Here is a 13589-nt window from a genome sequence, read left to right as displayed (position 1 = left end):
TGAGGACTGTTGGGGCCACTCCCAACTGTATACCATGGCGCCACCCGCTAGCTCTGGTGGGTCTATTACCTCTGGTGATGGAGGAGTCTGGGACATTTGCTTCAAAGTATGATTTGGCAAGTATGCCAATGTCAGACTGTTCCTTGATTCACCTGTGGGGCATCTATCCCAACTTTGACACAAGTTAGTGAGGAGAACTTTTAGTGTTGACAGGGCAAGGTGTGCCTTTGTCATTTCCAGTATCCAAGTCGATACCAGATGATCTGTCTGGTTTTTCTCTTATTTGATTTTTCTGTGGTGGTATGATGCAACTGAATGGCTTACTAGGTTACATGAGTGGGGAATTAAGAGTTAATCTCAAATGGCAACAACAGATCATTACCAGTGACTGCTATCAGAAAACTTGGGAACGTTGGTTGTGATCTGAATTTGATGAACTTGAACCCGCAAAGTTGTAAAGTGCCTAATTGAAAGAGGCATTGTTCATCAAGTTTGCATTGAGCTTCATTGGAAAACTATAGGAGGCCAAGGACAGAGATGTCTGGGTGGGAATTCGGTGGAGAATTAAAATGACAAGCGACCAGAGGGTCAAGCTTGTGGACTCAACAGAAGTGTTCTGGAAGCCAATCACCCAATCAGTGTTTGCTTGTGCCAATGTAGAAATGACTACATCATTAGCAGTGAATACACTTTAGGAACGATGTGAAGACATGAGAGGAAGTACAGAAAAGATTCACAAGAATGGTTCAGGGGATGAGGAATTTCAGTTGTGAAGATAAATTGGAGAAGTTGGGACTTTTCCTTGGAGAAAAGAAGGCAGAGATGAGATCTGATGGAGGTATTCAAAATCATGAGGAGTCTGGACAGAGTAGATGAGGAATTGTTCCTACTCGTGAAAGGATCAAGAACAAGAGGGCACAGATTTAAAATAATTAGTGGAAGCAAAAGTGCAACAAGGAAAATCTTTTTCACACAGTGAATGGCTAATGTCTGGAATGTACTGCCTGAGAGTGGAGGAAGGTTCAACTGAAGCATTCAAAGGGGAAATAGACTATTATCTGTAAAGGAAGAATATGCAGGGTTATGGGGGAGAAGCTGAGGGAATGGCACTAGGTGAATCACTCATTCTGAGAACTGGTGCAGACACAATGGGCAGATTGACTTCCTCCTGTGCTGTAACAGCTCTAGGATTCTGTGAAGTACAAATAAATCACTGTTTAACCTGATTGAAATGTTTGAGACCCTGGACAGTGGGATGGGAGGAGAGAAATGCACCAACAGGTCAAAGGCAACCAAATCAGTAGTGATTGATAAAAACAGAAAAACTGCGGATGCTGGAAATCCAAAACAAAAACAGAATTACCTGGAAAAACTCAGCAGGTCTGGCAGCATCGGCGGAGAAGAAAAGAGTTGACGTTTCGAGTCCTCATGACCCTTCGACAAATAAATCACTGTTTAACATGATTGAAATGTTTGAGACCCTGGACAGTGGGATTGGAGGAGAGAAATGCACCAACAGGTCAAAGGCAACCAAATCAGTGATGATTGATAAAAACAATAGTTCTGTCGAAGGGTCATGAGGACTCGAAACATCAACTCTTTTCTTCTCTGCCAATGCTGCCAGACCTGCTGAGTTTTTCCAGGTAATTCAGTGATGATTGAGCCTTTTTAACGATTTTTTATACTGTACTGTAATGAGTGTATTGGAATGAAGGAAATAACATAAACATTTAGTTATCCATAACAACAGTGCAGAGATCATTTTTACTGTACTGTATTTGCATTCCAGTATTAGCTTCTTGTCAAACTTGATACAATAGTTAAAATGGAGAAAGAAATGAAAATCTTGCATTTGTATAGCCTTTTTCATTACCTAAGAATATTTTAATGCGCTTTTATAGCCAATGAAGTACTAATTGAGGTGTAACCATTGTTGTAAAGTAGAAAGCATGCTGCCAATTGACACACAACAAGCTCCCATATCCCAATGTGATAATGACCAGGTAGCATGTTTTTATACTGTTAATTGTAAGATAAGTATTGGCCAGGACACCAGGAATAACAGCCCTGCATTTCTTCAAAACAATGTCTCAAAATAATGTCATGGGATCATTTACAGCCATCTGAGAGAGCAAGTGGGGCCTCAGTTTAACGTCTCATCTGAAAGATGACGGGCCATAACTTACAAACTCCCCAGCGTCGGATTTGAGCGCACCCCAAAGATGCGATGGGGAATCACTCTTGGGATTTCCCAGGCAAAGGTTTACACGGCAGTTGCTCAGAAGTGCAAACTTCGGATGGTTCCGCCAGGGTTATACCAATGGTTACCCAGAAAAGGTTAGAAAAATTAAAACCTCTTCTAACTTTGGGTAACTGTTGTGAACACCCAGACTGACCCCCATGGGAGTTCCCCAGCCAGAGCTGCACTTCGCTGGGGTCTGCAAGGATTTTTCGGTGCAGCCCCAAAGCATCTCCGACAGAGCAGCACTCCCTCAGCACTGCACCAAAGTGATGGCCTAGATCTTTATGCTCAAGTATAAAATAGTGTAAATAAAATTACTTGACAGAAATCATAATTTATGAAATTACCCTCCTGTATTATGATCTGAACATGGGATTATAATTATTATTTACTTTTCAGAAGTCTTGACTCTTCTTCCCATCCTTTTTACCTTTACAGGGTTCTGTAGGTAGAAGGACTGATTGGAGAGGGGAGTTGCTACTGGCTGTGCAGGCAGTCTTCAACCAGGAACAAAAATCTTTCCTGGCTGAATTGCGTTCGTTCATGCAGAGCCAGGCTACAGGAGGAGAGAACTCCCTACTCGCAACTTTTGAGCGCATTCTTAAAGATCAGGTAAATGCTAACTTTCATGAGCTGTCTCTGTAGTGGTAGCAATAGTGTTCCTTCTGAAAGAATCCACATGGTGTTGTAAATCTCAATTTAGGGCAGTTTTATGATCCCCGTAGAGATTGGTAACTTTTAGAAGAGGTTTGAATTCCCAGTGATTGACCTAAAGGGATTACATGACAAGGTTTCATGTCTTAAAACTTTTACTCCAATAAAGAAGAATCAACATTGATGAAGCATCACTTAGCAGCAGCTACTACTCTAACCTACAGTGCAGGTAGGTTCTTAACATGACTGATTCTCACATGCCATGTTTATACATAATGCCACACACTCCGCAGAACTGTGTCTTGATTTTTTTTTTTAATCCAGAAACCTTCCCGGAGCTTTAACAGCTCTCTTCTCCCTGTTACACTGGGGCAAGTCTTCCAGAATCCTTTTAAAAGTTCCTTTACTCAGTATTCCAGAGCATAGCTGTTTGGGCTTGCAGCAAGGCACTATCTAGTGACTCCTCTGTCTTTCAATCTGTACAAGGTCCATCTCTTCAAAAGCAAAATACATTCTCGCCAGCATTCTGCTCTTGCACCAATAGCTTTCTTGCATCTTCACCCAGTAGCATCTTTCTCCCTCTCTCCATGTATTCATTCTTGACTGCTTGAGAGTCTGTAAGTCTGCACAGAGACAGGCCAACTGTTTCCCTTTATGTTCAGGTGTTAAATCTGGCACTTAGGTTTCAATAGGGCTTGACCCTGGATCCCTGGTCCCCATGGCAAGCAGGTCACATTGACTTAGCGCCAGCCAGAACGTACAGGAGGCCATATGCTCCATTTACCTTGTATTAAAAGAGACAGTTTAAAACATAACCATTTTTTAAAACTTCACATTTGTAACAGCAGTTTTAATAGACTGCAGAACTTTATCTAATTTAACATTTAAAGTAATAAGTTGAAGCTTTTGCAAGGTTCTTTTTATTTGAATGGAAAAGGGTTAATATTAAGCAGATTTTGAGGTCTGCGTATAAATGCAGCTTTGCAACAGCAGTATACATTTAAGTTGGTCTGGAAACTGTTTGCCTCCATAGGTTGTTAGAAGTGTTCTTAAAAAAAAAAAGGCACGTTGAAGTCAGCAAGTGGCAGATGAAAAATACTGCAGCTCCTGGTTTTAGATTGTATTTGTAATATGGGAAAAGGTGGCTAATCTGTGTTAACCTATAGATGCTGATGATGCTCCAGATCATCGCTCAAATGCCAATTCCTCACTTATGAATACGTAGACATGAGTAGGCTCATTGGACTGTAGAGAATTGCAACCAAACTTGAAACTGTCCTCACTCACACATCCGCCACTCGCAGCACTGGTCACTGGCAATAGCAATCAACAGCAGGAATCCTAGCTGATTTTATTTTTCCAATCCCTTCTTTAATCTGAGTTTTGAAACAATTCTTAATGTCCCTATTGGTGCCCTGGGTGAGGCCAGTTAATTCAAGAGGTAAGGAATCAAACCTGGAACCATGTGCAAAAGCAAAATATTGCGCTTACTGGAAATCTGAAATTAAAACAGAAATCCTGGAAGTATTCAGATTTGACAGCATCTGTGGAGAAAAACCATTAACCTGTCAAGTCATGACCTTTCATCAGAATCTTTGATATGCTTCTTGCAGTTAGATGTTGATTTTGCCAACTGAGCCAATATCACTAAACAAGAATTAATAGGCAACCTAATGGGACTAAAGTTCCCTGCACCTGGTGGCCTGCATTCTATGGTCTTAAAAGTAAGTGACTGCAGAGATAGTCGATGCATTTAATGTAATCTTCCAAAATTCCCTGGATTCTGGATAGATCTCAGCCAATTGGAAATCCGAAAATGTAATAATTCTATTCAAGGAACGTGGGGAAAAAGAAAGCAGGAAACTACAGGCCAGTTAGGCTAACATCTGTCATGGGAAAATGCTGCATATCTATGATAAAGGAAGAAGTAGAAGAACATTTAGCAAATTATAATACAATCAAGCAGAATCGAGATGGATTTGTGAAAGGGAAATCATGTTTGACAAATTTATTAGAGTTCTTTGAGGATGTAACGAGCAGGGTGGATAAGGGGGAACTGGTAGATGTAAGATATTTGGATTTCCAAAACACATTTGATCGGGTGCCACTTAAAAGGTTACTGTAGAAGATTAGAGCTTATGATGTTGGGTGTGACATATATTAGCATGGATAGAAGATTGGCTAACCAATAGGAAATTGCATCAGGAGCAATGGTTCATTTTCAGGTTGCAAACTGTAATTAGTGAGATAGCACAGGGATCAATGTCAAGGTCTCAACTATTTACAATCCAAATTAATTACTTGGATGAAGGGGCCAGCTGTTTTGTAGCCAAATTTGCAGATGATACATAGGTGGGAAAACAAGTTGTGAGGAGGACACAATCTGCAAAGGGTTAAGATCAGTTAAGTGAGTGGGCAAAGATTTGGCAGATGCCATCTAATGTCAGAAATGTGAGGTGATAGGATCCATTTTGATGGGAAGACGAGAAATGCAAAATGTTTAAAGAGAGATTGCAAAATGCTGTGGTACAAAAGGATCTGGGAGTCCTTATAAATGGAAAACAACGTGTTAGCTTGCATGTATAACAAGTAATTAGGAAGTCAAATGGAATTATAGGCCTTTATTTTAAGGGGGATGGTGTGTACAAGTAGAGAAGTCTTGCTACAACTGTACAGGACATTAGTGAAACTGCATACGGTTTTGGTCCTGTTATTAAAGGAGGGAAAAATTGGCATTGGAGGCAATTTGGAGAAAGTTCTTACTGGGTTGATTCCTGGGATCAAAGAGTTTTCTTAAAAGAGGAAAGATTTAGCAGGTTGGACCTATACTAATTGGAGTTTAGAAGAATGAGACATGTAAGATTCTGAAGGGTCTTGACAAGATAGATGCTCAGAGGATGTTTCCCCTCATGGGGGGAATGTAGAACTGGGGACATGGTTTCAGAATAAGGAGTGCACCTTTTAAGACAGTGATGAGGAAGAGTTACCTCTCCTGAGGGTCATGAATCCTTGGTATCCTCTCTCCCAGTGAGTTTTTGAGGTGGAGTCATTAAGTATATTCAAGGCTGAGGAAGACAGATTTTTGAACTATAGGGGAATCCAGAGTTATGGGGAACAGACAGGAAAGTGGAGTTGAGGCCAAGATCAGATCAGCCATGATCTTATTGAATGTTGGATCAGGCTTGAAGGGCCGTTAGGCCTACTACTTCTGCTTCTTATGCAAAACAAGGGAGGTAAGTTTCCTTGAGGCATTTCCTGCTACGCAGCAGCAATTCAGCAGAAATCCTGTTTACATAGAAATAAGGTTTACATAGAAACAATTATTGCATTGGGGCAACAGGGGAGCTTCTAAGAAAATTTACCCTCATGCTCTTGCATTTTCACGAAACTCAAATCTAATGTTGATTGTTATGATAAATTACCATTCCTGAAATCTTAAGTATTGGCTGATAAACATTTTTTTCCTTTCTTTCTATTTATAATAGTTATAATCATTTTCAAACAGGCAATTTCTTATGTTAGCCTAAGAAAGTTGAAACTGGCTTGTCCTGTCATTTTGCTATTGTGATGTCACAGAAGTGGTGCATGCTTCACTGCAGTCAGCTCATCATTAATAGTAAAGGAAATCAGGGCAAAGTAGGGAAAATGAGAAATGAGTACAATGAAAAATCACAAACAGGACATTGTGGAAGAATGGGTAGAGCAGCAATGGAAAGGTTCAAGAGTCAAAGTGTCATACAGCAATGATGCCCTTTGTCCCTATTACAAGGATCTAGATGATGCAGAATGCAGTGTGGTGAGTAGCAGTTGGGAAGAGTAATGATAATTTGTTTCTTCATTTAGCTCTCTCTCTGACTACAAGTAATAGGCCACCGTCTGTATGGGAGGGTAACCTCAGGATTTTGATTTTTCCAATGTTGAGGCCAAATGCTCCACAATAGGCCCATAAAGGATAAGATGAGCTCTTTCTGGTTCTGTAAAAAGCTGCCAGGAAAGTTTTGGCACTCTTACATTCTGGGTACTCAATTGGTTTAAAACAAGGTCTTTGGACCAGGTTTGCATCTGATCATTTTTTCTTTCCTTTTTCACTCATGTGCTCCTCCTCAAATCAAAATAAAGGAGGTAGTAGGAAACTGGTTCAGAATCATATTTAAATTGACAAAGCAAAAGAATAAAATTAGATCAAGGCCATTTAGGATGAAATCAGGAAGCATTTCTTCCACACTTAAGTTGTAGAAATCTGGAGTTCCTTGCCCCAAAAGACCACGAATGCTGATACAATTGAAATTTTCAGGACTCATTGGTAGATTTTTGTAGGATATGGGTTTCAAGAGATATGGAGCCAAAGGCAAGTAAATGGAGTTGAGGCATAATTCAACAATGATCTTATAGAACGGTAGAGCAGACTCAAGAAGCTGAATGGCCTACTGTTCTGTATTCCGCACACAGTAATTAGATTAAGTGTATTAGCTATAAATAAGGTAACATTAAATAGAAGAAAAGCAAGATAAAATGAGAGAAGGCTGTGCCATCGTAGGATAGTTTTTAAAATTGTTTTATGTTATATAATTAGTATTATAATCCAGGCATTTAAGTAGCTTTATTACTGTTTATTTCAGCAATAAGATCAGAAGTCATTTTTCTTTTTTTAAAAAAAAAAGTCAGTCTCTGGAAAACTAAGAATCAAAAATGTACATTGTGACAATAGTGTAACATACCATAATGTTTTGGCAATTGGGTGTCGATTATAAACACTTCCTAACTTAAGCATTTTCATCTTGTGAGAAGCTCGCCTTCTCCCAGCCAACACACGATGTGTGTAGTTCCTTGCATCCTTCCCTTGAACAAGAAAGACACAATAGACACACTTCGTAGTGGGTGAGGTGTGGTATTTGTACAGATGTTATGCCAAATCAGATGTTCCCAATGACCATGTTTTCAGGACAACATGATCCAGTACATTTTGACTGTGAATGGTGATGGACAATTAAACAACTAACTGGAAGATGAGGCTCCACAAATATCCTTAATGATGTGGGAGCACAACACCTCACTGCAAAATACAATGCTGAAGCATTTGCAACCATCTAACCAGAAGTGCCAAGTGGATAACCATCTGGGCCTCTTCCTGAGGTGCCCAGGATCACAGATGCCAGTCTTCATCCAATTTAATTCACTCCATGTGATATCAAGAAATAGCTCAAGGCACTTGATGCTGCAAAGGCTTTGGGCTCTGACAATATCCAAACTTGTGCTCGAGAACTAACTATGCTCATAATCAATCTGTTCCAGTACTTCTCCAACACTGGCATCTACTTGACAATGTGGAAAATTGCCCAGGTCCTGTCAAAAGTAGGACAAATCCAGTCCAGCCAATTACTGTCTCATCAACAAAGTGATGGAAGAAGTTGTCGACAGTGCTTTCAAGTAGCACATGCACAGCAGTAACCTGCTCACTGCTGCTGGGTTCCACCAGGAAGACCTCATTACAGCCTTGGTCCAACATGACAAAAGAGCTGAACTCTAGAGGTGAGAGTGACTGCTCTTGACATCAAGGCCACATTTGAACTAGTGTAACATCAAAGAGCACTAGTAAAATTGAAGCCAGTGGGAATCAGGGAAAGCTCTCTGCTGGTTGGAGTCATACCTTGCACAGAGGAAGATGTTTGTGTTGTTGCAAGCATTTGCAAAAATCTTCAGCTAAAAGTGCCACTTTTAGTGGATGATCCATCTTGGGCTTCTCTGGTGTCCCCCAGCAACACAGATGCCGGTCTTCAGCCAATTTGATTCCCTCCACGTGATATCAAGAATTGACTGAAAGCACTGGATACTGCAAAGGCTATGGGCCTGACAACATTCCAGCAATAGCACTGAAGACTAATGCTCCAGAACTTGCCACACCCCTAGCCAAGCTGTTCCAGTACAGCTACAGCACTGGCATCTACCCAGGAATGTGGAAAATTGTCCAGGTATGGCCTGTACAGAAAAAACAGGACCAATCCAACCGGGCCACTTACCACCCCACCAGTCTGCTCTCCATTATCAGTAAAGTAATATAAGGGGTCATCAGCAGTGCTATCAAGTGGCACTTGTTTAGCAATAACCTGCTCATTGATGCTTTGTTTGGGTTCCACCAGGGTCACTCAGCTCCTGATCTCATTACAGCCTTGCTTCAAACAAGGACAAAAGAGCTGAACTGCTGAGATGAGGTGAGAGTGACTACCCTTGACATCAGTGTGGTATTGATGTTGACTGGGTGTGGCATCAAGGAGCCCTAGCAAAACTGGAGTCATTGGGAATCGGGGAGGAAATCTCTCCACTGGTTGGAATCGTACCTAGCATAAAAGAAGATGGTTGTGGTTTTTGGAGGTCAGTCATCTCAGCTCCAGAACACCGCTGCAGGAGTTCCTCAGAGTAGTGTCCTAGGCCCAACCATCTTCAGCTGCTTCATCAATGACTTTCCTTCCATCATGAGGCCAGAAGTGGGGATGTTCGCTGATGATTGCATAATGTTCAGCACCGTTCGTGACTCCTCAGGTACGGAAGCAGTCCATGTCCAAATACAGCAAGATCTGAATAATATCCAGGCTTGTACTGACAAATGGCAAGTAACATTCGTGCCACGCAGGTGACCTTTGCCCCTTGACATTCAATGGCATTACCATCAATGAATCCCCCACGATCAAAGTTCTGGGGATTACCATTGACCAGAAACTGAAGTGAACTAGCCATATAAATACTGTAGCTACAAGAACAGGTCAGAGGCTAGGAATCGTGTGACGAGTAACTCACCTCCTGATTCCCTGTCCACCATCTACAAGGCACACATCAGGAGTGTGATGGAATACTCCCCACTTGCCTGGATGAGTGCAGCTCCAACAACACTCGAAGCTTTTCACCATCCAGGACAAGGCTTGATTCGCATTCACAAACATTCACCCCCTCCACCACTGATCTATAGTGGCATCTACAAGATGTACTGTAGGAACTCACCAAAGTCCTTAGACAGCATCTTCCAAACCCACGACCTCTACCATCTAGAAGGACAAGAGCAGCAGTTACATGACCACCATCTGGAAGTTCCCTTCCAAGCCACTCTGACTTGGAAGTATAGCGCCATTCCTTCACTGTCATTGGGTCAAAATCCTGGAACTCCCTCCCTAACAGCAGTGTGGATGTACCTACACCACATAGACTGCAGTGGGTTGAAGAAGGCAGCTCGCCACCACCTTCTCGAGGGAAGTTGGGGATGGGGAATAAATGCTGGTCTAGCCAGTGATGCCCACATCCCTTGAATGAATTTTTTAAAAGAAGGCCAATGGCATCAATCCCAAAACGTCACTGCAGGTGTTCCTCAGGGTAGTGTCCTAGCCCCAACCAACTCCAGCTACTTCATCAATGACCTTCCCTCCATCCTAAAGTCAGAAGTGGAAATGTTTGCTGATTGCACAATATTCAATACCACTTGCAATTCCTTGGTTTTTGTCCTATGGCGCAAGACCTGGACAACATTCAGGCTTGGGATGATAAGTTGCAAGTAACACTTGCACCACGTAATGACCATCTCCAACAAGAGAGAATTGAAACATCCCCTTTGACATTCAAGGGCATTACCAGGATGAATCTCCCAATCAAAATCCTGAGGCTTCTCAATGACCAGAAACCTAACTGGAACAACCACATAATACTGTAGCAACGAGGGCAGGTCAAAGACTGGGAATTTTCAGGTGAGTAACTCACCTGCTGACACCCCAAAGCCTTTCTGCCATCTGCAAGGCACAAGTTAGGAATAGGATGGAATACTTTCCACTTGCCTGGATGCATGCAGCCCCAACAACACTCAAGCTCGACACTCTCCAGAGCAAAGCAGCCCGCTTGATTGGAGCATCATCCACCAACTTAAACATTCACTCCCTCCACCACCTGCACACAGTTGCAGCAGTGTGTACCATATATAAGACGTGCTGTAACAACTCACCAAGGCTTCTTCGACAGCACCTTTCAATCCTGCAATCTCTATTACCTTGAATGCCAAGGGCAAGTTCCCCTTCAAGCCCCACACATCCTGCTTTGGAACTGTATCGCCATTCCTTCACTGTCACCAGATCATGTCCCTAGAACTCCCTTCCTAACAGCATTGAGTATACCTGCACCAGATGGACTACAGTAGTTCAAGAAGGTGGCTTGCCGCCACCTTCTGAAGGGCAATTAGGGATGGGCAGCAAATGCTGGCCTGGCCAGTGACATGTACATCCCATGAAAGAATCTCGTATGTTTCAATGAGTTTGCCTCTCGTTCTTCTAAACTCCAAAGAATATAGGCACAACTTACTCAGCTTCTTAATGTAAGTCAACCGCCTCATCCCTGGGACCAATTTAGTGAACCTTTGCGGTACTGTACTCAATGCAAGTATATCCTTTTTTACATATGGAGAGCAAAATTGCACACAGTCTTCCAAATGTGGTCTCACCAAAGCTCTGTACAATTGGAGCAAAACTTCTGTATTCCTGTACTCCAATCCCCAATAAGATCAGCTGTCATTCTTCTAAACTCCAATGTATAATAGGCCCAACCTGCTCAATCTTGCCTCCATATGACTGCCTTCATCCCAGGAATAAGCCAAGTGAACCTTTTCTGCACTGCTTCCAACTGACCCATTTACACTGACTCTTGTTTCCTGTCCATCATCCAATTCTCTATCCATAATAACATCTATCCCAACACCATGAGTTCTTATCTTGTGTAGTTGATCTTTTGTGGCATTTTATCAAATGCCTTTTAGAAATCCAAATACACTGCATCGACAGGAACCCCTTTATCCACCCTGCTTGTTACATCTTCAAAGAACTTTAACAAACTTGTCAATATAATTTTCCTTTCACAAAACCATTTTAACTCTGCCTAATTGTATTATGGTTTCCTGAATGTCTTGTTACTAACTCCTAAATAATATATTCCAGCATTTTCCCAATGACAAATGTTAGTTTCCTGCTTTCTGTCTCCCTTCTCTCGTGAATAATGGTGTTACATTTGCAGTTTTCTGCTGGGACCTTTCTGGTAATTTTAGAAGATTACAGCCAATACATCCACTGTCCCATTTCCTTTAAGAAGCTAATATACAGGCCATCAGGTCCAGGGTATTTGTTGACCTCTAGTCCCATTAGTTTGTCTAGTACTTTTTCTTTAATGATCATGATTGTTTTAAGTTCCTCCCTCCATTTCTTCCCTCCTGCTTTTTTACTATTCTTCAGATGCTTTTTTTGATATAAAATACTTGTTCAAACTCTGCCATTTCCTCATTTCTCATTATTAATTCCCCTATAAAAGACCAACACTCACTTCAGCTACTTTTTATATACTTGTAGAAGCTTTTACTGTCTGTTCCTTTATTTCTTGCTGGTATTCTCTTATGCTTTTATTTTCCCTCTTTTATTTTCTTATTCATCCTTGGCTGGTTTCTAAATTTTTCCCAACCTTCTGGGCTACTCATGGTTATTTCACTATGTACACAGAGGATCAGCCCTCTTCAAGATCATCAAGTAATGTACAGCAGTATGCTTGTGACTCTTAACTTTCACTATTTAGGAAAAGCAGCAGCAATCAGTCCTGGAAGACCTTTTATCAGTGGACAGAAACAGCTTGTTGTCAGAGGTGCAGGACCTCCGTTCACAGCTCCGCATTGCACACCTTCAACATCAAGAGAAGCTGCAGCAATTGCAGGATACCCTCACCAGTGCAGAGGAGCTGGCTAAGAAGCAGGAGCGACCACTTCGGAGGCAAGGTATTTCAAAGATGGAGGATATTGGTATTGACAGTCAGAGAAACTGGAGTTACTATAGCCAGCAGCAGGTAAAGTTTGAGTCCTGAGTATTTAGATTGGGTAGCTTCCCAGCATAGATAACAAAAAATCTGGTAAAGTGTTCATTCATCTCTGTCTTTACCTACCAAAAGCCCAAGGTAATAGAGTAGCAAACAACGTTTGCATCTTCCCACTTTTACTTTCTCATAGCTTTCCATAGCTGATGTTTGTGTTAATATTGTCTGTATCTACTACTAATTTGTCATTAAACAAGTTTATGTCTCATAAGTAAATTTTAGAATAGGTGGCATTGTCCAATTTAATTTATTTATCATGCATTTCTGGGAAACTGGAACAAGTCTATACTCACTAAACTCTAGCGCCAAAATTCCCTAGATTCTGGAACAGTCCTCAAAGAGTGTAAGGCACCCAACGTAACTCTGCTATTCAAGAAAGGAAGGAGAGAGAAAAGGGAAGCTGTCAGCCAGTTAGCCTGATTATCAAGAGTAGGAAAAATGCCCCAATAAGGAATGATTAAGGGCATTGTAACAGAGCATTTATCAAAGAATCACAAAACTGTTGTGGAGCAGAACAAGGTCATTTGGCCCATCATGTCTACACTGGCTGTAACCTGCACATTCTTCCTTTTCAGTTGGCAGTCTAGTTCTCTTTTAAATGCTGTTCTCCACCACATTCTCAGGCAGAGCATTCCAGATCCTAACCACTTGGTGTGAAAACATTTTTTCTCATATCATTATTGCTTCTTAGTTTAAATCTGTACCCTCTTGTTATCGATCCTTTCATGAGTGGGAACAGTTTCTCCCTATTTACTCTGCCCCGACCCCTCATGATTTTGAACATCTCTATCAAATTGCCATCACCCTTTTTTTTTCT

At 41.5% G+C, this 13589-nt stretch overlaps 1 protein-coding gene across 8 annotated transcripts in view; it reads left to right on the top strand.

Annotated features, from left to right (window-relative positions):
- The window catches only part of pcnt (pericentrin), a 316492-nt gene that overhangs the window by 244654 nt on the left and 58249 nt on the right, over nt 1–13589 (top strand). For all 8 annotated transcript variants that reach the window (XM_041200682.1, XM_041200684.1, XM_041200683.1 and 5 more), the window contains 2 exons: nt 2681–2854; nt 12482–12677. In XM_041200682.1, the coding sequence (XP_041056616.1) occupies nt 2681–2854; nt 12482–12677 (370 nt within the window). The remainder of the gene's footprint in view (nt 1–2680; nt 2855–12481; nt 12678–13589) is intronic.

The sequence above is a fragment of the Carcharodon carcharias genome, chromosome 12 (assembly GCF_017639515.1).
Source record: "Carcharodon carcharias isolate sCarCar2 chromosome 12, sCarCar2.pri, whole genome shotgun sequence".
Classification (NCBI taxonomy): domain Eukaryota; kingdom Metazoa; phylum Chordata; class Chondrichthyes; order Lamniformes; family Lamnidae; genus Carcharodon; species Carcharodon carcharias.
The sequence above is the reverse complement of the archived record's forward strand: the minus strand, read 5'-3'. Positions and strand labels throughout refer to the sequence as shown.